Source organism: Anolis sagrei, chromosome 3 (genome assembly GCF_037176765.1).
Source record: "Anolis sagrei isolate rAnoSag1 chromosome 3, rAnoSag1.mat, whole genome shotgun sequence".
In the NCBI taxonomy this organism is placed as follows: Eukaryota; Metazoa; Chordata; class Lepidosauria; order Squamata; family Dactyloidae; genus Anolis; species Anolis sagrei.
Window position 1 is genome coordinate 170,522,711 of NC_090023.1, and position 23,787 is coordinate 170,546,497.

A 23,787-nucleotide genomic window follows, 5' to 3' on the forward strand; every position below is an offset into this window, starting at 1 on the left:
CTGGAAGCCAGATTTTGTTCATTTTCATGGTTTCTTCCTTTCTGTTGAAATTGTCCACATGCTTGTGTATTTCAATGGCTTCTCTGTGTAGTCTGACATGGTGGTTGTGAGAGTGGTCCAGCATTTCTGTGTTCTCAAATAATATACTGTGTCCAGGTTGGTTCATCAGGTGCTCTGCTATGGCTGACTTCTCTGGTGCAAGTAGTCTGCAGTGCCTTTCATGTTCCTTGATTCGTGTTTGGGCAATGCTGCGTTTGGTGGTCCCTATGTAGACTTGTCCACAGCTGCATGGTACACCGTAGACTCCTGCAGAAGTGAGAGGATCCCTCTTGTCCTTTGCTGAACGTAGCATTTGTTGGAATTTCTTGGTGGGTCTGTAGATAGTTTGTATGCTGTGTTTGCTCGGCAGCTTCCCTATGCGGTCAGTGGTTCCCTTGATGTATGGCAAGAACACTTTTCCTCTGGGTGGATCTTCATCTTTATTCTCGTGGCTTGTTCTTGGTCTTGCAGCTCTTCTGATGTCTGAGGTGGAGTATCCATTGGCCTGTAGAGCCCAGTTGAGGTGGTTCAGTTCATCTTGGAGGAGGTGGGGTTCACAGATTCTTTTTACACGGTCTGCCAAGGCTTTAATGGTGCTTCTTTTTTGACTTGGGTGATGGTTGGAGTTTTTGTGTAGATATCTATCTCTGTGTGTGGGTTTCCTGTAAACCCAATTGTTGATCTGGTTTGCGGATGACTAGGACATCTAGAAAAGGCAATCTTCCTTCATTTTCATGGAAGAAACCCTGAAAATGAACAAAATCTGGCTACCAGTATTAAAAAACTCTAAAATTGCAAAGCACAACAGAGAGGAAACAGGCAGGGATATCTAATTACCTCTCAACAAAAGTTTGCTCCAGGCACAGTCAGCCCATTGTATGCTAATCAAGATGGTCAGTTGAAACATTCACACCTAGCTCCAGCAGACAAGAGTCCTTTGTCTCACCCTGATGATTTCACAGATATATAAACCCAGGGCCTACAATTCCTATAAATCATGTTGAATTTCCCCAAACCTCTCTAGCATGTTCAGTTGCTGGTCAATTCCTGTGTTTGCTGTGTGGCATAGAAAAGAATAGGAAAGGATTAAGGCAAGGGGGCAGAGTCATGCAAATTCCACACCAATGCAGAGAGTAAGAAACACTGGGATGCCTGTGATGGAGGAAACATATAAAATCTAAGGTGAAATTGTCCCCATATGAAAGTGTTCACTTGGCTAGTGGGCAGTGCTGTGTTTGTGGAGGACATTGGCGGGGCTCTTGTACATGTCATGGTGCTCACTATAACCTGCAATGCCACTAGAGAAAGGGCCATTGGTGTCTTCAGAGTACTGGGAGCTATAGCTGTTTGTGGAGGCAGGACCGTGTCTGTGTAAGTGGACACCCCAGCAACTCACACATACTTATTTTCACTCTTACATATGCTTTCTATTTGATAACAGTTATATATAAGAAAAAAGATCCATACAAAAAAGGATATCAAATCTTCAGTTTTCAAGTGAGAAAGCAGCTTCTTTAGAGGAATATACTGACATAGGGATGGCACACAGCCCAGCATAACTAATTTATGTTTGGCTCTTGTAATGGCAACATTGAGACGCCTCCAGTCCTTCAGAAGTTCTCCAAGCTTTAAATAAACAGTAGATATAAAATTAAACAGAATCCAACCAAAATAATCCGTTTGCGCTGTATAATTAATCTCTGTTAGGAGCAATCTACAGGAAGAACAAGAAGGAATATAATAATATTGTTGAAGGCTTTCATGGCCGGAATCACTGGGTTGTTGTAGGTTTTTTCGGGCTATAGGGCCATGTTCTAGAGGCATTTTCTCCTGACGTTTCGCCTGCATCTATGGCAAGCATCCTCAGAGGAAGAGAGGTCTGTTGGAAGTGGGAAAATGGGTTTATATATCTTTGGAATGACCAGGGTGGGACAAAGAACTCTTGTCTGCTGAAGCTAGGTGTGAATGTTTCAGCTGACCACCTTGATTAGCATTTAATGGCTTGGAAGTGCCTGCGGGGAATCTTTTGTTGAGCGTGATTTGATGTGCCTGATTGTTTACTCTCTGTTGTTTTGCTGTTGTAATTTTTGAGTTTTTTTAAATACTGATAGCCAGATTTTGTTCATTTTCATGGTTTCTTCCTTTCTGTTGAAATTGTCCACATGCTTGTGTATTTCAATGGCTTCCCTGTGTAGTCTGACATGGTGGTTGTGAGAGTGGTCCAGCATTTCTGTGTTCTCAAATATTATAATATGCTGTGTCCAGGTATTTGAGAACACAGAAATGCTGGACCACTCTCACAACTACCATGTCAGACTACACAGAGAAGCCATTGAAATCCACAATTATGTGGACAATTTCAACAGAAAGGAAGAAACCCTGAAATGAACAAAATCTGGCTACCAGTATTTAAAAAACTCAAAAATTACAACAGCAAAACAACAGAGAGTAAACAATCAGGCATATCAAATCACTCTCAACAAAAGATTTCCCCCAGGCAGTTCCAAGCCATTAAATGCTAATCAAGGTGGTCAGTTGAAACATTCACACCTAGCTCCAGCAGACAAGAGTCCTTTGTCCCACCCTGGTCATTCTACAGATATATAAACCCATTTTCCTACTTCCAACAGACCTCACTACCTCTGAGGATGCTTACCATAGATGCAAGTGAAACGTTAGGAGAAAATGCCTCTAGAACATGGCCATATAGCCTGGAAAAACCTACAAAAACCCAATATAATAATACTTTTATGACACTCCTCCAATTAAAACACACATGAAGATGGGATTTCAACTACTGTATTTTCCGGCATATAAAACGACTGGGCGTATAAGACAACCCCCAACTTTTCCAGTTAAAACATAGACTTTGGGATATACTCGCCGTATAAGACTACCCCCTCTTCCAATGGACACGAACTAAAAATTGAAAAAGCATCAGATTTTATTTCAATATGGTCATTTTCCTATTACTGTACGTACTTCTCTGCCTCTCAGATCTCGCATGCGCACCTGCAGTCTTCAGGAGCGAGATCTGAGAGGCAGAGGAGGAGGTACGATAATAGGATACAAGGGCGGGCCAGACAGGTAAAAGAGGTGTGTTTTTCTGGGCCCAGAGCCACTCTCTCTCTTTTTTCCATACCCTGAGCGCCCTGGACGCCTGCAGCTTGTTCCACCCTTCACTTACACCTTCCCGGTGAGGCACCCCTTCACCTCACCATCGGGACCACATTAAGTCCACGAATCCTGATGAATGGATTTTCTTCTACCATACTTGTACAGCATTGCCCTTAATGCTTTCATAAGGTCACTGTATAGGGCAGGGACACGGCCACTGCCATTTTTGAGCTCCCCCCACCATATTCGGCAACCACAGATTCTCCAATCCGGATTGGAAGTTTCAGCACCTGCTCTATAAGACGACTCCCGGCATATATGATGACTCCTGGCATATAAGACTACTCCCGGCATATAAGACTATTACCGCATAGAAGACTACTCCTGCATATAAGACTACTCCTGGCATATAAGACTACTCCTGCATAGAAGACTACTCCTGGCATATAAGACGACCCATGACTTTTGAGAAGATTTTCTTGGGTTAAAACGTAGTCTTATATGCCCGAAAATATGGTAGCTTTTTTTTAAAAAAAAAAGAAAGAAAAAAATAGGATTTCAACTAGCTGCCTTTCTTTTGTTTGAAAAAGCAGTTTATCATACAGTTCTTGGAGATTTGTGCAAATCTTAAGTTCCTCTTGTTCATATAAAACTACTAAAAATTAATTCTGCACAATTATTTGGAACTTACTTAAAATTTCCTACATCGTTTTAGCAGTGTAATCATTGTTTCTTTACTAGGACTGTTACGTTAGGCAGTAGCAGCAAACAATGGACAGCAACAGATATTTCAAGACTATAACTTCTATTCCAAAATACGATCTACCGTATATACTCGAGTATAAGCCGACCCGAATATAAGCCGGGGGGCCTAATTTGACCACAAAAAACTGGGAAAACATATTGACTTGAGTATAAGCCGAGGGTAAGAAATGTAGCTGCTACTGGTAATCATCAGTAGATTAAATGTTTTTGAGTATTTACACAAAACTGTAATTCTGCCCAACTCTGATTCAACCATTATTCTAACCTCCTTCCATGTAAATGTGCTTACCTATTACCTATAATGATAGAATAAAATAATAAATGTAATAACATGTAATAAAAATAATATAGTAAATAATGGAAATTTAATAATAGTAGTAGTAATAATAAAGTAATAAATGTAATAATAACAAGAACAGAGTAAAATAATCAATGCAATAAATATAATAATACAGTAAAATAATCTAAATGCAATAATAATAATAGAGTAAAATAATAAATGTAATAAAAGTAATAATAGAGTAAAATAATGTAAATGTAATAATAGAGTAAAATAATAAATGTAATAAAAGTAATAATAGAGTAAAATAATGTAAATGTAATAATAATAGAGTAAAATAATAAATGTAATAAAAATACTAATAGCAGAGTAAAATAATAAATAACCTTGACTCGAGTATAAGCCGAGGGGATTTTTTTTCAGCCTAAAAAGGGGGCTGAAAAACTAGGCTTATACTCGAGTATATACAGTACTTACTTTTCCATCACTGTTACTCCTTACAAATGAAACGATGATGATACTTTTGTCTCTTCCTTGATACTTGTCCACAGTATTTACTTCTACCTTACTGATCTGCGAACTTGTCATCAAGTCAGTGATTACTTTTAGCTGATGTCTGTATGGTGATATGACTCCAATATCTGATGGCCTACAACCAGCCTAAAAAAGAATTGTTGGATATTAAATTATGAAATCTAAGAGAAGAGTTGTTTTAGACAATATCATGTTAAGAAACCATTTAGAAAACTGGTATGTCATGATCCCAAAATATGTAAGTGTCAACTGTGCCAAGACAATGTGAAGAAAAATACAAAACTCTAACTCAAACAATGCACACATCAAACCTGAAGATTGTATTTAATGTGCACTTTTGAAAAGGTTGCGACTTCTAGCAAGGTCATACTTTTCTTCGACCAGTGGTTTTTTTCCATAAAGGTTATGAATACCATTTCAGAAATTGTTATGTTATGGAGATTCACATTTTCCTAATAATAATAATAATAATAATAATAATAATAATAATAATATTTATTTAATACCCCGCCACCATCTCCCCAATGGGGACTCGGGCAGCTTACATGAGGCCAAGCCCAACAGCATATTACAATAAAATAAAACCAAAACACAATAACAACACAGTTAAATACATACAACATATGAGTATGAAAAACGATAAAACAAAATCATCTATATAAATAAAAATATAATGTTCATTTGTGGGATTAGCAGAACTCAAAAACCGCTAGGCGAATTAACACAAAATTTGGACACAACATACCTAACAACCCAATGTATGTCCTTCACTCAAAAAAAAATGATTTTGTCATTTGGGAGTTGTAGTGGCTGGGATTTATAATTCACCTACAATCAAAGAGCATTCTGAACCCAACCAACGATGGAATTGAACCAAACTTCGCACACAGTTCTCCCATGACCAACAGAAAATACTGGAAGGGTTTGGTGGGCAGTGTCCTTTGTTTTTGGAGTTGTAGTTCACCTACATCCAGAGATCACTGTGGACTAAAACAATGAGGGATCTGGACCAAACTCTACACGAATACTCAATATGCTCAAATGTAAACACTGGTGGGGTTTGGGGAAAATAGAATCTTGACATTTGGGAGTTGTAGTTGCTGGGATTAACAGTTCACCTTCAATCACAGAGCATTCTGAACCCCACCGACAGAATTGGGCTGAACTTCCCACACAGAACCCCCATGTGGCCCACAGCAACGCGTGGCAGGGGGCGGCTAGTACACAATAAAATGACAATAAGCGGGCCGCATGTGCAAGATAAAATACTAAAAATAGTAAAAATCAGGATGAAATAGAGATGGAACAGACTGTTTGTGAGGGAGAAACTCATAAAGGAATGGGATCGTGAAAATAGACCTTCATACAAGTGGGGAATATGCTCTGGGGACAAAAAAAACATTGAGGGGAGCAATTATGTATGACAGTATGGCTACTCTCCAAAAGCGCATCGGAAAAGCCAGGTTTTGAGATCCCGCTTGAAAATTTCTAAGGTGGGGGCTTTCCTAATCTCACCGGGCAATGAGTTCCAGAGTTGGGGGGCCACAGAGAAGGCTCTCTCCCTTGTGCTTACAAGACGAGCCTGTGATAATGGCCAAAAGTCATATTTATCTCCTTCCAAATAGTATAATCATGATCAATACCTTTATAAACATAGATGTCAGAAAGAGTACAAGTCTGGCTTCTGTCATGTTGCTCACACCATGTTTTTCTATCTGTTCTGGAGCTGGAATCTGTAAAGCAAAGGCAAATAACAGACAATGAAATCTGAAATCATGTAAATTCCAACTTCACTGTTTAGAGAGAAAAAAAAGGCTGAGCTGGGCTTGTTTATATTAAAAACGACAGCTTGGATTTGATACAATTATGCCAAAAAGGAGAAAGCCCACACTAAAAGCTAAAAAGAAGGCATGCTGCAATACGTTTGCCATGAATATTGTCTTCAGTTTTCTAATACAGTGCTTCTCAAACCATGCTTCTCCGGGTATTGTGGACTTCAGTTCCCAGAAATCTCAGCCAGCTTACCAGCTGTTAAGAATTGTGGGAGCTGAAGTCTAATACATCTGGAGGAGCACCAGTTTGAGAAACTCTGTTCTAATTATTATTATTATTTACTTCACTTGTATACTGCTTTTCCCATCCCAGCGGGGGACTCAAAGCCACGGACTTGACCACGGTGTTACACGCTCTGGTTACACCCCGTTTAGACTACTGCAACGCTCTCTATGTGGGGTTGCCTTTGAAGACTGTTTAGAAGCTGCAATTAGTCCAACTCTCGGCACCTAGGCTACTAACAGGAGCGGGGTACAGGGAGTGCACAACTCCCTTGTTCCGCCAGCTCCACTGGCTGCCAATTAGCTTCCAAGCACAATTCAAAGTGCTGGTTTTAACCTATAAAAGCTTTTACGGTTCCGGCCCAGTTTACCTGTCCGAACATATTCTCCCCTATGAACCATCAAGAGCGTTAAGATCGTCTGGAGAGGCCCTGCTCTCGTTCCCGCCACCTTCGCAGTCGCGTCTGGTGGGGATGCGAGACAGGGCCTTTTCTGTGGTGTCCCCCCGGCTATGAAGTTCCCTCCCAAATGAAATTAGATCTGCCCCCTCCCTCCTGACCTTTAGGAAGCTAGTGAAAACCTGGCTGTGGAACGAGGCCTTTGAAGAATGATGGGTGAGACCGATAATCGACCAAAGTATTGACCACAATACATGGACTGAATATACGGACTGAGTTGGACATGTTTTTTATCTTGGCAAATGGCTTTTGTGTATTTATTTTATATGTATTGTTAATTTACTGTTGTTATAAATTGTTTTAGATTTTTACTGTTTAGCATTGAATTCTTGCTGTCAGCCAGTCTGAGTCCCTCTACGGAGGTAGAGAAGATCGGGATATAAAAGTTTTTTTAAAAAAAGCGGTTTCGAACTTAATTATGGCAAAATTTAATACCTCAAATACAAAAACCTAACATAACGCAGAAAAGAGCAAAAGCTGAGTTGCAGTTAAACATAAAAAAAAAACAACCAAGATTATGGCAACAAGAATGATTGACAACTGGGAAATAGAAGGAGAAAACGTGGAGGCCGTGACAGGCTTTGTATTTCTAGGTGCAAAGATTACTGCAGACGCAGACTGCAGCCAGGAAATCAGGAGACGCTTACTTCTTGGGAGGAGAGCAATGTCCAATCTCGATAAAATAGTGAAGAGTAGAGACTTTACACTGGCAATGAAGATCCACATAGTTAAAGCAATGGTAGTCCCTGTAGTCACCTACGGATGTGAGACCTGGACCTTAGGGAAGGCTGAACGAAGGAAGATCGATGCTTTTGAACTGTGGCGTTGGAGGAAAGTTCTGAGAGTGCCTTGGACCACGAGAAGATCCAACCAGTCCATATTTCAGGAAATAAAGGGAGGGAAGAATATTAGAGGCCAAAATGAAGTACTTTGGCCACATCATGAGAAGACAGGAAAGCTTAGAGAAGACAATGATGCTGGGGAAAATGGAAGGAAAAAGGAAGAGGGGCCGACCAAGGGCAAGATGGATGGATGGGTTCTTGAAGTGACTGGATTGACCTTGAAGGAGCTGGGGGTGGTGACAGCCAACAGGGAGCTCTGGCGGAGAGCTTAGAGAAGACAATGATGCTGGGCAAAACGGAAGGAAAAAGGAAGAGGGGCCGACACAGGACAAGATAGATAGATGGGTTCTTGAAGTGACTGGATTGACCTTGAAGGAGCTGGGGGTGGTGACGGCCAACAGGGAGCTCTGGTGGAGAGCTTAGAGAAGACAATGATGCTGGGGAAAACGGAAGGAAAAAGGAAGAGGGGCCGACCCAGGGCAAGATGGATAGATGGGTTCTTGAAGTGACTGGATTGACCTTGAAGGAGCTGGGGGTGGTAACGGCCAACAGGGAGCTCTGGCGGAGAGCTTAGAGAAGACAATGATGCTGGGGAAAACGGAAGGAAAAAGGAAGAGGGGCCGACACAGGGCAAGATGGATGGATGGGTTCTTGAAGTGACTGGATTGACCTTGAAGGAGCTGGGGGTGGTGACGGCCAACAGGGAGCTCTGGTGGAGAGCTTAGAGAAGACAATGATGCTGGGCAAAACGGAAGGAAAAAGAAAGAGGGGCCGACCCAGGGCAAGATGGATAGATCGGTTCTTGAAGTGACTGGATTGATCTTGAAGGAGCTGGGGGTAGTGACGGCCAACAGGGAGCTCTGGCGTGGGCTGGTCCATGAGGTCACAAAGAGTCAGAAACGACTGAATGAATGAACAACAACAACAAACATAATGATAATAGCATACAATTATCATTTAAATCATAAAACACAGAATATGACCCCTGAGCTTTGTTCACAGGAGAAAGGGAAGAGAGAGAAAACAAAATCTACCTTTTCTGTGTTAAGAAAACAGACCGGATTGCTTGGATCAAGCGTTTCCTTTAGCCATGTTTCTGTGGGATGCTCCTGTTCCAACTTCAATTCGTTAAACTTCGGCAAGTCAATTACAGCTTTGGATATCCTCTCAGAGCCACTCTCCAGTTTGCCATCATATACCAGCTTGTTACTCAGCGACATAATTTTGCTAAAAGAATTTAAAAAGCAAAATTAAGTCAGATTTGAACATTCGCAACGTGCAGAGACCACAGAACAAATTCAAGCTGTACATACCTGTTCATTCGGTACTGTACAGTTAGCTGAACAACAGCGTTTTCATTTTTTTCCAGCCTCTTGAATAAGCTTTCACCCATGCCAAGGTCTCTATTACAAGAGAAATCAGTTAATGCCTTACAGAAAGCTTTTCTGGTATATTGTATACCAGGGGTCCTCAAACTTTTTAAACAGAGGGCCAGGTCACAGTCCCTCAAACTGCTGGAGGGCCGGATTATAATTTGGAAAAAAAGAATGAATTCCTATGCACACTGCACATATCTTGTTTGTAGTGCAAAAGACACTTAAAAACAATACAATAATTAAAATGAAGAACAATTTTAACAACTATAAACTTATTAGTATTATGCCAGCAGCATTAACTAATATAAGAATCGGTGAGGCATTCTGGGATCTGCAATTCAACCACTGAAAACAGAAATGAATGGGCTCACTGCTCTTAACAAAAAAAACACCACAGGCTTATTGTGTTGTCTAAACTTGCCTCAGGTGGCACAGGGAATGTTGTGAAGACTTCACAACCTCTGAGGATGCCTGTCATAGATGTGGGAGAAACATCAGGAGAGAATGCTTCTGGAACATGGCAATACAGCCCAGAAAACTCACAGCAATCCAGTGATTCCGGCCACGAAACCATTCAACAACACAACCTTTCAATCATTATGTCTGGAATCGCTCCCAAACAGGACACCTTCACATTTAGAATTGCACCACATAAGCAATATGCATTCTATACAATTTGGGGGGGGGGGGGGTGGCAGGAAGATGACCAACGGGGCCCTAAGCGTAAACACAAGGGCAAATCTGTCACTGTCTCTCTACACAGTAGAAATAATGCAGTTTGACCCAACTAATCAATTTTAAGCTTTGTTTTCTTGGTGTGGCCTGGTGTGTACTTGTCATATGCCTTTTAATAGTGGGAAGTGTGGGCCTGCATTTGGCTGTTGAGATAGGATTGTTGTTGTTTATGTTTATGTATTTATTTATTTATTTATTATTCAAACTTACATGCCGCCACTCCCCTGGGGCTTGGAGCGGCATACAAGAACAGGCTAAAATCGAACACAATTTAAAAACAATTTAAAACAATTTAAAAACAGCAATATCAATATCAACAACAAAAATTGTTGTTGTTGTTTTGTGCTTTCAAGTCATTTCAGCCTTAGGTTGACCCTGAGCGAGGGCCAGATAAATGACCTTGGAGGGCCGCATCCGGCCCCCGGGCCTTAGTTTGAGGACCCCTGCTGTATACGCTGCCCTGTCATCAGGATGCTCTCTTACCTTGCTTCTGTATTTTGCACCAACGGAGGTAACTGCTGATGGTCCCCCACTAACACAAACCGAAGCGAATAGAAAAGTGGACCCAGGCAGATGGGCTGGCTGATTTGAGAAGCCTCGTCCACTATGCAAAAGTCAAATCGTTTACGAGTGAAAATCGGATGGTTTGTTCCCATGCATGTTGTTGCAACTACTGGCTGTAAAAAAAAGCAGGAATTCAATTTTCTTAAGTTTTGTGTTTTGCGACTAACATCTGACCCATATATTCAGTTTATAACTATCCACCTAAACCATGCCTGGCAAACTTATTTTCATCGAAGGCCACATCAGCCTCATTGTTTCCTTCAAAGGGCAGTTGAATCCATGAACAGAGAATCTATGGATACAGAGGGCCAACTATAAATATTTTTTACATAGTGGCTGGTGTTATTATTTTTTTTACCTATTTTGGGTCCCCAGAACTATAACTCCCATCACTTTTTATTATCTATCATGTGAACTGGGACTGATGGGAATGCAATCCAACAGCACTTGTGAAAAGATGAAAGGACATTTTAAAGTCAGACATCATATTCACAAGCCTTGTATCTGAATTCAAGCCCCACTATCTTGACTGAACAGAACAAACTGCAGCCTTCCAGATGTGAATGTATCACAACACCCATCATGAGCTCTAATCATAATGTCTGATGATTAGGAATACAGGGATTGTAGTGCAGCAGGCTGAGTGTCAGCTGCATTAAGATCACTCTGACCAAAAGGTCATGAGTTCAAAGTCAGCCCGGGTTGGAGTGGGTTTCCAACCAATTGTGTGTAGCCTGTTGTCAACCTTTGCAACCCGAAAGAAAGTTGCAGCTGTCAAGTAGGAAAATAAGGTACCACCTTAAAGTGTGGAGAGGCAAAATTAACTGATTTATGAGGCCATAAAGAAGACTCCAGCAAAGCATTCCAGCGGGGAAGCATGCGGGGAATGCAGAAGTGCTTCATAAGCGTCGCAGATGGACGATGAAAGCGACAGCTCCCCTGGCGGCCAGCAAAAGTTAAATAGCCTCTGTGTATGTCTGTATATGTTTGTATGTCAAAATTGGCATTGAATGTTTGCCATAGATCTGTACACTGTAATCCGCCCTGAGTCTCCTGCGGGGTGAGAAGAGCGGAATATAAAAGCTGTAAATAATAAATAAATAAATAAATACAGAATTTGTAGTTCCGCATCTGAAGGAAGGCCACATAAAGTGACATGGAGGCTTTTAAACAGAGGCTGTCAGGGGCAGTTTGATTGTGCTTTTCCTGTATGGTAGGGTAGGTGGTTGGACTAGATGGCCCATGTGGTCTCTTCCAACTCTATTATTCTATGATCTAAACAATACTACACTGACAACTAAAGTCACACTAGTAAATTTAGTTCTTTGGTTTGCGACTGTCTGTCCCAACAACTGAGGTTAGTATTATTTTATTATACTTATGTTAAATTTATGTTATTACTCTATTATTATTTTTATTACATTTATTATTTTACTCTATTATTGTTATTAAATTTATTATTTTGCTCTATTTATTATTATTGGAAACATACGTAAGCACATTTACATTGAAGGAGTCTAGATTAATGGTTTCATCAGAGCTAGACAGTCTTACATTAAAGTTTTATGCAAATATTCAAAAACTTTTAATCTACTGGTACCTCAATTAATGTAATTTTATTGGTATCTATTTTGAAATTGACCAGTAGCTGGTGCATTTCCCACTCTCGGCTTATATTCGAGTCAATACATTTTCCCAGTTTTTGTGGTAAAATTAGTTGTCTCGGCTTATATTCGGGTCGGCTTATACTCAAGTATATATGGTACTTTTCTGGGACATTCTAAAAGCTCTGAAAATCATTGCACTTACTTGACTGTGATAGAGCTTCTCCAAATCAGCTACGGTTTTAATACAATTGGATCTGCAAATTTCTTCTTCTGTAAACTTCCGTATATCGGGATGCACCTTCTGAGCTCTACCCAGCCGCAAAAAACCTACTTTGAACCTTGCGAGTTTAAGAAGGATGTTGTCAACTGCGGTATGTGTGAAGCTTGTCAAGAGAACACTAAAGCCACAGGCATAAAGAATCCGGACCTAAAGTGTGGAAAATGGGGTTGATAACAAGAGGAATTAAACACCAGTTTAAAAGTCCCGTCCCACCCCAAAATCCTAGGCCCCTTCTACACTGCAATATGAAATCCAGATTATCTGCTTTAAACAGTGTAGACTCATATAATCCAGTTCAAAGCAGATAATGTGGATAATGTGGAAGAACTTCCTGACTGTGAGAGCCGTTCAGCAGTGGAACTCTCTGCCCCAGAGTGTGGTGGAGGCTCCTTCTTTGGAAGCTTTCAAGCAGAGGCTGGATGGCCATCTGTCAGGGGTGATTTGAATGCAATATTCCTGCTTCTTGGCAGGGGGTTGGACTGGATGGCCCATGAGGTCTCTTCCAACTCTATGATTCTATGATCTGCTTTGGTAATCTGGATTATATAGCAGTGTAGATCCAGCCACAGTTGTCATTTAGGAAGAAATTCTGGGTGGAGATCTTATTAATGAAAGGAGGCCTAGCTGAATCCTCGCTCCTGCACCCAGAAACTGAGAAAAGGAGGAGACAGAGTTGTGGAAACTTTGGTGCTCATAACCGCAACTATCTATGCAGTTGCACACATACAAAAGAGCTTTGTATCTGTACCAACATTTGAACATATGGGTCCATTTAAGAGAGGAAAGTCTAGCTCACAGGATTCCTGTCCCATATGCCAAATACCACGGGTCTTCAAACTAAGGCCCGAGGGCCGGATACAGCCCTCCAAGGTTATTTACCCGGCCCTCACTCAGGATCAACCTAAGTCTGAAACGACTTGAAAGCACACAATAACAACAATGGGTTGTTGTAGGTTTTTTGGGGCTGTATGGCCATGGTCTAGAGCAGTGGTTCTCAACCTGTGGGTCCCCAGGTGTTTTGGCCTACAGCTCCCAGAAATCCTAGCCAGTTTACCAGCTGTAAGGATTTCTGGGAGTTGAAGGCCAAAAACATCTGGGGACCCCAGGTTGAGAACCACTGGTCTAGAGGCATTCTCTCCTGATGTTTCGCCTGCATCTATGGCAAGCATCCTCAGAGGTAGTGAGGTCTGTTGGAACTAGGAAAAAGGGGGTTATATATCTGTGGAATGACCAGGGTGTGACAAAGGACTTTTGTCTGCCGGAGCTAGGTGTGAATGTTTCAACTGATCACCTTGATTAGCATACAATGGCCTGACTGAGCCTGGGGCAAACTTTTGTTGAGAGGTAATTAGATGTCCCTGCCTGCTTCCTCTCTGTTGTTGTGCTATTACAATTTTAGAGTTTTTTTAATACTGGTAGCCAGATTTTGTTCATTTTCATGGTTTCCTCCTTTCTGTTGAAATTGTCCACATGCTTTAAATGACTTATAGCACCTTATTGTAAGTGATTATTAACTTAAAGTATGCACAGCAATGTTCATTTTCTATTTGAGAAGATTAAGGAAAAAGCTTCCACTGTGAGAGCAAAGATGAGGTATGTATTGTCGAAGGCCTTAATGGCCAGAATCACTGGGTTGTTGTAAGTGTTTTCGGGCTATATGGCCATGTTCTAAAGGCATTTTCTCCTGACGTTTCGCCTGCATCTATGGCAAGCATCCTCAGAGGTAGTGAGGTCTGTTGGAACTAGGAAAAAGGGTTTATATATCTGTGGAATGACCAGGGTGGGACAAAGGACTCTTGTCTGTAGGAGCTAGGTGTGAATGTTTCAACTGATCACCTTGATTAGCATTTGATTGTCTGGCAGTGCCTGGAGCAATCTCTCAACAAAAGATTGCTCCAGGGACTGCCAGGCCATCAGATGCTAATCAAGGTGATGGGCTCAAAGCCAACCTTAAAAACTCTGGCATAGACACTGAGAACTGGGAAGCCCTGGCCCTTGAGCGCTCCAGATGGAGGTCAGCTGTGACCAGCAGTGTTGTAGAATTTGAAGAGGGCCACCTGACCACCCCTACCAAAAATATAATATTCCACATGCAAATCAACAGACAATGGCCAACGCAGCCTCAAACACATTGCTATACAGTACTGGGCATTACCAGAGCACATATTGTAGTGGTCTTTCCTGTTCCAGGCATACCAACAATAAGTGTATAGTCCTTTGAAAGCAGCACTTGTTTCATTGCTTGCTTCTGAGGTTTATTCAGGCCTTTGATTTATGAAACAAAATGAGTTTTCGTTAGCCCTACATAGAAGTGAAATTGTGCTTATTTCCTTCATGTTAAACAATTCTTACAGGGAAGGTAATTCCTATGTTTTACTTTGCTTTGTTTTACCATTTCAGAATGCAGAGATCAAAATCCCAATATTTGGGTTGTTGTAGGTTTGTTCGGGCTATCCCAATATCCCAAATATCCCAATATTTGTTTATTTACAACATTTATATGCTACCCTTCTCACCCCAAAGGGGACTCAGAGCAGCTTACAATACACACACACACATATTTATACATACATATACATACACACACACATACAATATATTATATTATTAGTATAGTACAATATCAGTATTATATATTACTATATTGTACTATATCATTATATTGTAATATTATTTGTAATATTACATGCAATATAAAATATATAATTACTAGCTGTACCTGCCACACGTTGCTGTGGCCAACCATCCCTCCCTCTTTCTCTCCTTCCTTCCTACCCTCTTTCCTTCCTTCCCTCTTTTTCATTTCCTTCTTCCTTCTCTACCTGTTTCTTTTCTGGCGTCCTTTGCTCTTTGGTTCCATCCTTCCTTGTCTCCTTCCTTCCTTCCTTCCTTCCTTCCTTCCTTCCTTCCTTCCTTCCCTCCCTCCCTCCCTCTTTCTTTCATTCCTTCTCTCCTTCCCTCTTTCACTTTTTTATTTCCTTCTCCCCTTTCTTCCTTCTCTACCTTTCTTTCTTTCCTTCTCTCCTTCTTTCCCTCTTTCTCTCCCTCCTTCTCTCCTTCCTTCCCACTTTCTGTGTATGACTTTTTGTGTGTGCATATATCTCTATATATAAAAAGGCTGTTGTCGTCGTGAGTGGCTTAAAAACAAAAGAACCACTGGGCCAATACCCACCAAATTTGCAATCTACATTTTCACTCAAAGGGTTTTGCAACTGAATTTTGTACCAAAACATGCTAATTTACTGGCTTATGTTGCTCTGAAAAGAGAATATATATTCTGAACAGGAGCCAGATATCTATAGTACCTTTTAGAATGTTTGCAACGGTCTCCTTTGCTTCTGGAGGAAGGACTGAGCTCAAGTGTTGGACAAACTGTGGCTTGTGGAAATCTATAATTAAATTCCGAAGTCGTTCACTAGAAGGAAGAGTTGAGAGATGAATGAAGTCAAAACAGGAGACACAGTTCTAAAGATAATGTTAATTAAGGGGAAAATCAATTTAAACAAACCTTGCAGGAGAATTATCCATCAATTTAGAAAGATTTCCTAAAGGGGCGTCAATGCCATAGACTCCTTCATCATGATCTAACCTAAATACAGTATCTTTGGGTAGATGTGACAAGTTCCTGAAATATATTAGATGGAAACAATTCTTAGTTAATCAAAAATCAAAAACTCAAGAGAGGAAAAGTCAGCCTTAAGTTTCATCACTACTGAACTGGTATGAAAAAAATAGTTGTCCCTCCATATTCGCAGGTTTGGCATCGTCAGATTTGATTATTCGTGGGCTTGCTTCTCCCCCCCTAAAGTCAGTCGGTGCATATGCTTTGCAGGATGGTTGACAAGCTCTTCACTGATTCCCCCTTTTCCCATGGCTGTGGGAAATAGGGGATACAGACTTGCAACATATGCAACATATCCTTTGCTCATCTCCCCATGGATTTCAGTCACCATCCATGTCCCACTGGAGCCTGCTGGTTTGTAAAGTTTGGTGGTAGGTGGTAAACAACTGAAATCCCTGCTGCTACTCCACTCCCTGTGGCTTCAGGGGAGCCATAGCAGCACTTCCCCTCCCTAGAGATATTCACATTTTTTCACATTTGTGGTAGTTCTCCACACTAACCTCGCAAATGTAGAATGCCAGCTGTATTTTCAATACCAATGGAAACTCATTATGAAGGCGAGGGACTACCTTAATTAAAATGCACCCACTTAGCTTCAACAAGGCAAGTACAGAATAATAATAATAATAATAATAATAATAACAACTTTGTATTGTTGAAGGCTTTCATGGCCAGAATCACTGGGTTGTTGTAGGTTTTTTCGGGCTATATGGCCATGGTCTAGAGGCATTCTCTCCTGACGTTTTGCCTGCATCTATGGCAAGCATCCTCAGAGGTAGCGAGGTCTGTTGGAACTAGGAAAAGGGGTTTATATATCTGTGGAATGACCAGGGTGAAACGAAGGGCTCTTGTCTGCTGGAGCTAGGTGTGAATGTTTCAACTGACCACCTTGATTAGCATATAATGGCCTGACATTGAAGAATTTCCTTTCTAAATCCCTTTACCGCCTTGTACTGCTGCAGTTTCCCTTTTAAATTGGCTGGGGCTTTCTTGTGAGCTGCTTAACCTTTGTGCTTTATATCACAGGCTTGAGACACTCTGGTAAGCAACGAGGTAACAAAGTTTATTTATAGCTTCTGGTTCCAATGCTTTAAGGTTACATGTGTGTTTTGTTACAGTCTCGAGTCTTACATTCAGTATCATTCACTTGGTTAACTTTTCCTATGAAACTCTCACTGTTTCACATCAACGAAAATGTTACTTTCTTCATATACTCTTGGCTGAACTATATTCTGACTTAGGCCACACTGGCGCCTTTTATTTTTCCTTAAACCTTGAGCTCCATTTCCCAACTGCTTCTCTCTAACCGAGGTTCCTAACTGCTCCTACCTTTTTTTTTTAACTGATAATCTCTAACTGCCTCTTTCAAACTTGACTCCGCCCCTTTATAATGTTCATTTCTGTAACTGCCATTCTGGCTCAGCGGCTTTTTCAAATCCTGGCATAATCTCATCTGCATACGACCAATCGGCTTCACATATGCAAATTAATCCTGCCTTCACTGTTGCTACCCTATCTGAGCAATTCTCCCCTATCAACCATATTGTAACCTAGAGCTACACACCAAAAATAAAACATAGATCATAAAATTCACTACAATAATAAATGTAATAATAATAATAATTAGACACTATATTACCTGTCTAATAATAATAATAATAATAATAATAATAATAATAATAGAGTAAAATAACAAATATAGTAATAACAGTAATAAATGTAGTAAAATAATACATGGAGTAATAACAATAATAAAGTAAAATAATAATGTAATAAAAATAGAGTAAAATGATAAATGTAATAATAATAATAATAATAATAATAATAATAAATAGAGTAAAATAATACATGTAATAAAAATAATAACAGAGTAAAATAATAAATAACCTTGACCCGAGTATAAGACGAAAGGAACATTTTCAGCCTATAAAAAGGGCTGAAAAACTAGGTTTATATTAGAGTATATACAGTAATCAAAACATCTATATTATTATTATTATTATTATTATTATTATTATTAACTTTATTTGTACCCCGCGAGCATCTCCCGAAGGACTCGATGCGGCTTACACAGGCCGAAGCCACAAAACACAATACAATAGAAAACATAACAAGTAATAACAAAGCAAATCTATATGGGTTTCCATTGCAGATAAATAACCAGCAAAACATTCTCTCACAGGAGAATGATTAGATTACCGTAATCACTAATGCACTGAGCATTTTCGCACTATATTACCTGTCTAATAAGCAGGAAATTTTGCTTCTGTTGACCTCTTGAACATAGCCAGTTGACAAGCCAAGTAAGGAAGTGTCTTCACCGCTCACAACAACTCTGTCTCCTACCATCAGAATTGTTACAGGCACAGAATCGTTTTTACGCTGGAACCAGTGTAGATACTGTCCATCAGTCACCTCCTGAACACATTTCATTCTGACCATACTTCCAATGCAGTCTCCATGCTTCTCTCTACAAAAATTAAGAACAGTAAAACCTGTGAAAACTTGTGGAAGTATGACAAACCATTGCGATTTATTCATTAGGGGAAATGGTTGCAATTTTTTAGGGTTTTCTTCTTAATGCAGTCTGTAACAGTTCATTAAAAAAGATAGCGATCTAAAACAAGGACTACAATCTACCCTAAAAACCACAGACAATGCTGACCTTTCTGCAGCAGGCATCATCCATATGTTTCTCTGACCCTTCCTTCCATCTTTGCTCTCTGACTCTAAGGTCAGCATCAGATACCAGAGATGAAAATACTCCAAGTGAGATGGCTTCAGATGCTGCGTTTCTTTTTCAATAATAGCCATAACATCTGGAGGAATTAAGGCATTGCTCCGTTGCTCTACAGCCCTGAAAAAAAGTAATAGTTCTCCTGAAAAATAGATTACAATAAGAGCTATGATTGTAGTTTATTTGTGACTAAAGATCCTTTTCTACATTGCAATATAATCCAGTTCAAAGCAGATAATCTGGATTTTATATGGCAGTGTAGAAGGGGTCTACGTTCCCACCCCCAATTAAAAATGAAGTATCTGGATTTAAAGATGCCCATGATAACGTCAGAGGGCCCTTCCACACAGCCATATATCTCATTATATTAAGGCAAAAAAGTCCAACATTATTTATTTATTTATTTATTTACTATTCTTGTATACCGCTGCATCTCAAGCCCGAGGGCGACTCGCAGCGGTTTCCAACAGCAAAGGCAATAAAAACAGCAATAAGCAATATACAATTACAATCAAGTTACACATATCCATTAATAACTAATAAACAATCATCACTACACAATTATCACAAATCCCATCCCCGATCGCCTCATCATCCAAGCGTGATCCAAATTCGTTCGTCCATTGTTCCGTTCCTGTGTTCAAATTACCAAAATTGCACTGAATTAGTCAAACGCCTGCACAAACATCCAGGTCTTCAACTTTCTACGGAATGTCATGAGAGATGGTGCCAGCCTAACATCTACAGGAAGGGTGTTCCACAGCCGAGGAGCCACCACCGAGAAGGCCCATTATCTGAGTATGAACTTGAGGCCATTCCACACAGCCTTATATCTCAGAATATCAAGGCAGAAAATCTCACATTATCTGAGTGTGGACTCGGATAACCCAGTACAAAGCAGATATAATGGGATTTTCCACCTTGATATTCTGGGATATAGAGATCTGTGGAAGGGCCTTCAGATAACCCAGGGTCCTTCCACACAGTCTTATATCCCAGAATATCAAGGTAGAAAGTCCCACATTACCAGAATGTGGACTCAGATAACCCAGTTCAAAGCAGATATTATGGGATTTTCTGCCTTGGTATTCCTGGATATAGGGATCTGTGGAAGGGCCTTCAGATAACCCAGAATCCTTCCACACAGCCTTATATCCCAGAATAGCAAGACGGAAAATCCCACATTATCTGAATGTGGACTCAGATAAACCAGTTCAAACCAGATATTGTGGGATTTTCTGCCGATATTCTGGGATATAGGGATCTGTGGAAGGGCCTTCAGATAACCCAGGGTCCTTCCACACAGCCTTATATCCCAGAATATCAAGGTAGAAAATCCCGCATTCACACTCAGATAATAACCCAGTTCAAAGCAGATATTGTGGGATTTTCTGCCTTTATATTCTGGGATATAAGGCTGTGTGGAAGGGCCCAGAGAAGGCCTTAAAAGACTCATAGTAACATGTTTGAGTTCTTACACCTTTCTTGTCCATTGCTCATCCTAGGACACATCTACACTGCCATATAATCCACATTATCAAAGTGGATAATCCACATTATCTGCTTTGAACTGGATTATATGAGTCTACACTGCCATATAATCCAGATGATTAAAGCAGATAATCTGGATTTTATATGGCGGTGTGGAAGGTGCCCTAGATGTAATCAAAAGGCTTTGCCTTATTTGTGGGTTTAACCCAGGGGTCCTCAAACTAAGACCCGGGGGCCGCATAAGGCCCTCTAAGGTCATTTACCCGGCCCTCACTCAGGGTCAACTTAAGTCTGAAATGACTTGAAAGCACACAACAACAACAATCCTATCTCATCAGCCAAGAGCAGGCCCGCACTTACCACTGAAATACTAATAAGTTTAGATTTGTTAAAGTTGTTCTTCATTTTAATTATTGAATCGTTTTTGCACTACAAATAAGTATGTGGAGTGTGCACAGGAATTAATTCATATTTTTTTTCAAATTATAATCTGGCCCTCCAACAGTTTGAGGGACTGTGACCTGGCCCTCTGTTTAAAAAGTTTTAGGACCCCTGGTTTAACCTTTTGGTGCGCTCCATCACAGAACCACAACTATATTTATGTTTCTACTTATCGTGGTTCACATATGAGAAAATTTGAGCCAAAATGATGTGCAATAGTACAAATGCAGAGAAGTATCACAATGAAGCCAGTATGAATTCATTGTGGATTATTATTCACATTAGACACATAAGCCAAGTTTTGATGCACATCTATTATGATACCATGCTACAAAATTCCAAGGATGATTTCAAAATCCTTATGGAAGAAATCAATCAACTGTACCACATTTTCACTTGATTTTTATTTCATACATTTTCACATCATACTTACTTACTTACTTACTTAGGCGATCCCTCGTTTTCCGAGGAGGATAGTCTTCCAGTATTCTTGTGGGTCCGTATGTGGCTGTGGAGCCCTATTCTTGCTCTGCATCTTCTTCTGCAGTGAGGGCATTGGTTTCCAGGTGGAAGGCGGTCTCGGTCGGGGTTGGCTTCACGCGCCTTCCTCTTGGCACGCTTCTCCCTTTCGCCCTCCATTCGTGCCTCTTCAAATTCTGCAGCACTGCTGGTCACAACTGACCTCCAGCTGGAGCGCTCAAGGGCCAGGGCTTCCCAGTTCTCAGTGTCTATGCCAGAGATTTTAAGGTTGGTTTTGAGCCCATCTTTAAATCTCTTTTCCTGCCCACCAACATTCCATTTTGCTTTCTTGAGTTCGGAGTAGAGCAACTGCTTTGGGAGACGGTGGTCGGGCATCCGGACGTGTCCGGTCCAGCGGAGTTTGTGGCGGAGGACCATTGCTTCAATGCTGGTGGTCTTTGCTTCTTCCAGCACGCTGACATTTGTCTGCCTGTCTTCCCAAGAGATTTGCAGGATTTTCCGGAGGCAGTGCTGATGAAATCGTTCCAGGAGTTGCATGTGACGTCTGTAGACAGTCCACATCTCACAGGCATATAGCAGGGTTGGGGGGACAATAGCTTTATAGACAAGCACCTTGGTATCCCTACGGATGTCCTGGTCCTCAAACACTCTCTGATTCATTCGGAAAAATGCTGCGCTCGCAGAGCTCAGGCGGTGCTGTATTTCGGTGTCGATGTTGACTTTGGTGGAGAGGTGGCTGCCAAGGTAGCGGAAATGATCAATATTTTCTAATGTTACACCATTAAGCTGTATCACTGGCATTGGAGAGGGGTAGCACCTTTGATTTTTCAATGTTCAATGACAGGCCGAGCTTCTCGTATGCTTCTGCAAAGGTGTTTAGAGTGGCTTGTAGATCTTCTTCTGAATGCGCACAGACGACGTTGTCATCAGCATCATACATGAACCACGTCCTCAATGTGATATTGAGCTTTATGCATGCATATTCCATAGAGACTGAACCTACAGACCCTTCCACATAGCCATATAACCCAGAATATCAGGGCAGATAATCCACAATATCTGCTTTAAACTGGAATATCTGAGTCCACACTGCCAGATAATCCAGTTCAATGTGAATTTTACACAACTGTGTGGAAATCAGTCAGTTTGTACTGAAGAGAACATGCAAAGAGCCATTTATAAACTAAGTTCTTCAAAAGGGATTTACCGGCTATAAAGCACACAGTTCTGCTTCTGAGAACAGCAGCGGCACGTCTGGCTGTCACTAATCAACGGTGGCAAAGATGCAAGCTGCGTCTGCTCCCTTCCTGTGTCAGATTTATGTAGGCTATGAAGCAAATAGAAGGCCAACTGGTTTCTTAATTTAATGAGTTCTGTAGGAGGAAAAACAAAAACATGCCCAGATTGTTTTCCAAAGTTTAAGAAAGAAAACATAATAATAATAATAATAATAATAATAATAATAATAATAACTTTATTTTTATACCCCACCTCCATCTCCCCAAAGGGACTCAGGGCGACTTACATGGGGCCAAGCCCAGTAACACAGAGTTAAAAACATAGCATATAAAAATAACAATAATATAAAACAATATAAAAACAACATTATCTATATAAATAAAAATGTAGTATTTGTTTGTGGTATTCACAGAACTCAAAAACCACTGGACGAATTGACACCAAATTTGGACACGATACACCTAACAACCCAATGTATCTCCTTCACTCAAAAAAATTGATTTTGTCATTTGGGAGTTGTAGTTGCTGGGATTTATAGTTCACCTACAATCAAATAACATTCTGAACCCCACCAATGATGGAATTGAACCAAACTTGGCACAGAGTTCTCCCATGACCAATAGAAAATACTGGAAGGGTTTGGTGGGCATTGACCTTGAGTTTGGGAGTTGTAGTTCACCTACATCCACAGAGCACTGTGGACTCAAACAATGATGGATCTGGTATAGCTCAATTTCTAATTCCAATTTAGTCTCCTACTTATACCTATTTCCTTATTTCCTGGCCCCCTCCTTCTCCCTCTCTCTCCCTCTCCCCCGGGAACATTTGTGATTCAATTTAAGCTTTTATTCTATTTGCTGGATCATGGATATGGTCCTTGTATTTTCTTTTTCTCTTCACTTTGGCTATCGGTTCTTTCCAATTTGAGACCCAGTTCCACATATGACATCCGTTTATATACTTATATTTCTGGGTTGCTGTGAGTTTTCCATGTTCCAGAAGCATTCAGTTCTGATGTTTCATCCACATCTGTGGCAGGCATCCTTGAAGGCTGTGAGGTCTGTTAGAAACTAGGCAAGTGGGCTTTTCCACAAATATATAAACCTCACTTGCCTAGTTTCCAACA

General features: G+C 40.6%; 1 protein-coding gene across 1 annotated transcript in view; it reads right to left on the reverse strand.

Annotated features, from left to right (window-relative positions):
• Positions 1-899: 899 nt before the first annotated feature.
• The window catches only part of DNA2 (DNA replication helicase/nuclease 2), a 43,269-nt gene continuing 20,381 nt past the window's right edge, over positions 900-23,787 (reverse strand). The window contains exons 8-20 of the mRNA XM_067465679.1: positions 22,630-22,795; positions 18,939-19,130; positions 18,513-18,743; positions 16,160-16,276; positions 15,957-16,066; positions 14,807-14,916; positions 12,574-12,798; positions 10,684-10,877; positions 9,403-9,492; positions 9,124-9,316; positions 6,379-6,468; positions 4,679-4,861; positions 900-1,665 (exon numbers count right to left, since the gene is read on the reverse strand). Of these exons, the coding sequence (XP_067321780.1) occupies positions 1,432-1,665; positions 4,679-4,861; positions 6,379-6,468; positions 9,124-9,316; positions 9,403-9,492; positions 10,684-10,877; positions 12,574-12,798; positions 14,807-14,916; positions 15,957-16,066; positions 16,160-16,276; positions 18,513-18,743; positions 18,939-19,130; positions 22,630-22,795 (2,135 nt within the window). The 3' untranslated portion in view covers positions 900-1,431. The remainder of the gene's footprint in view (positions 1,666-4,678; positions 4,862-6,378; positions 6,469-9,123; positions 9,317-9,402; positions 9,493-10,683; positions 10,878-12,573; positions 12,799-14,806; positions 14,917-15,956; positions 16,067-16,159; positions 16,277-18,512; positions 18,744-18,938; positions 19,131-22,629; positions 22,796-23,787) is intronic.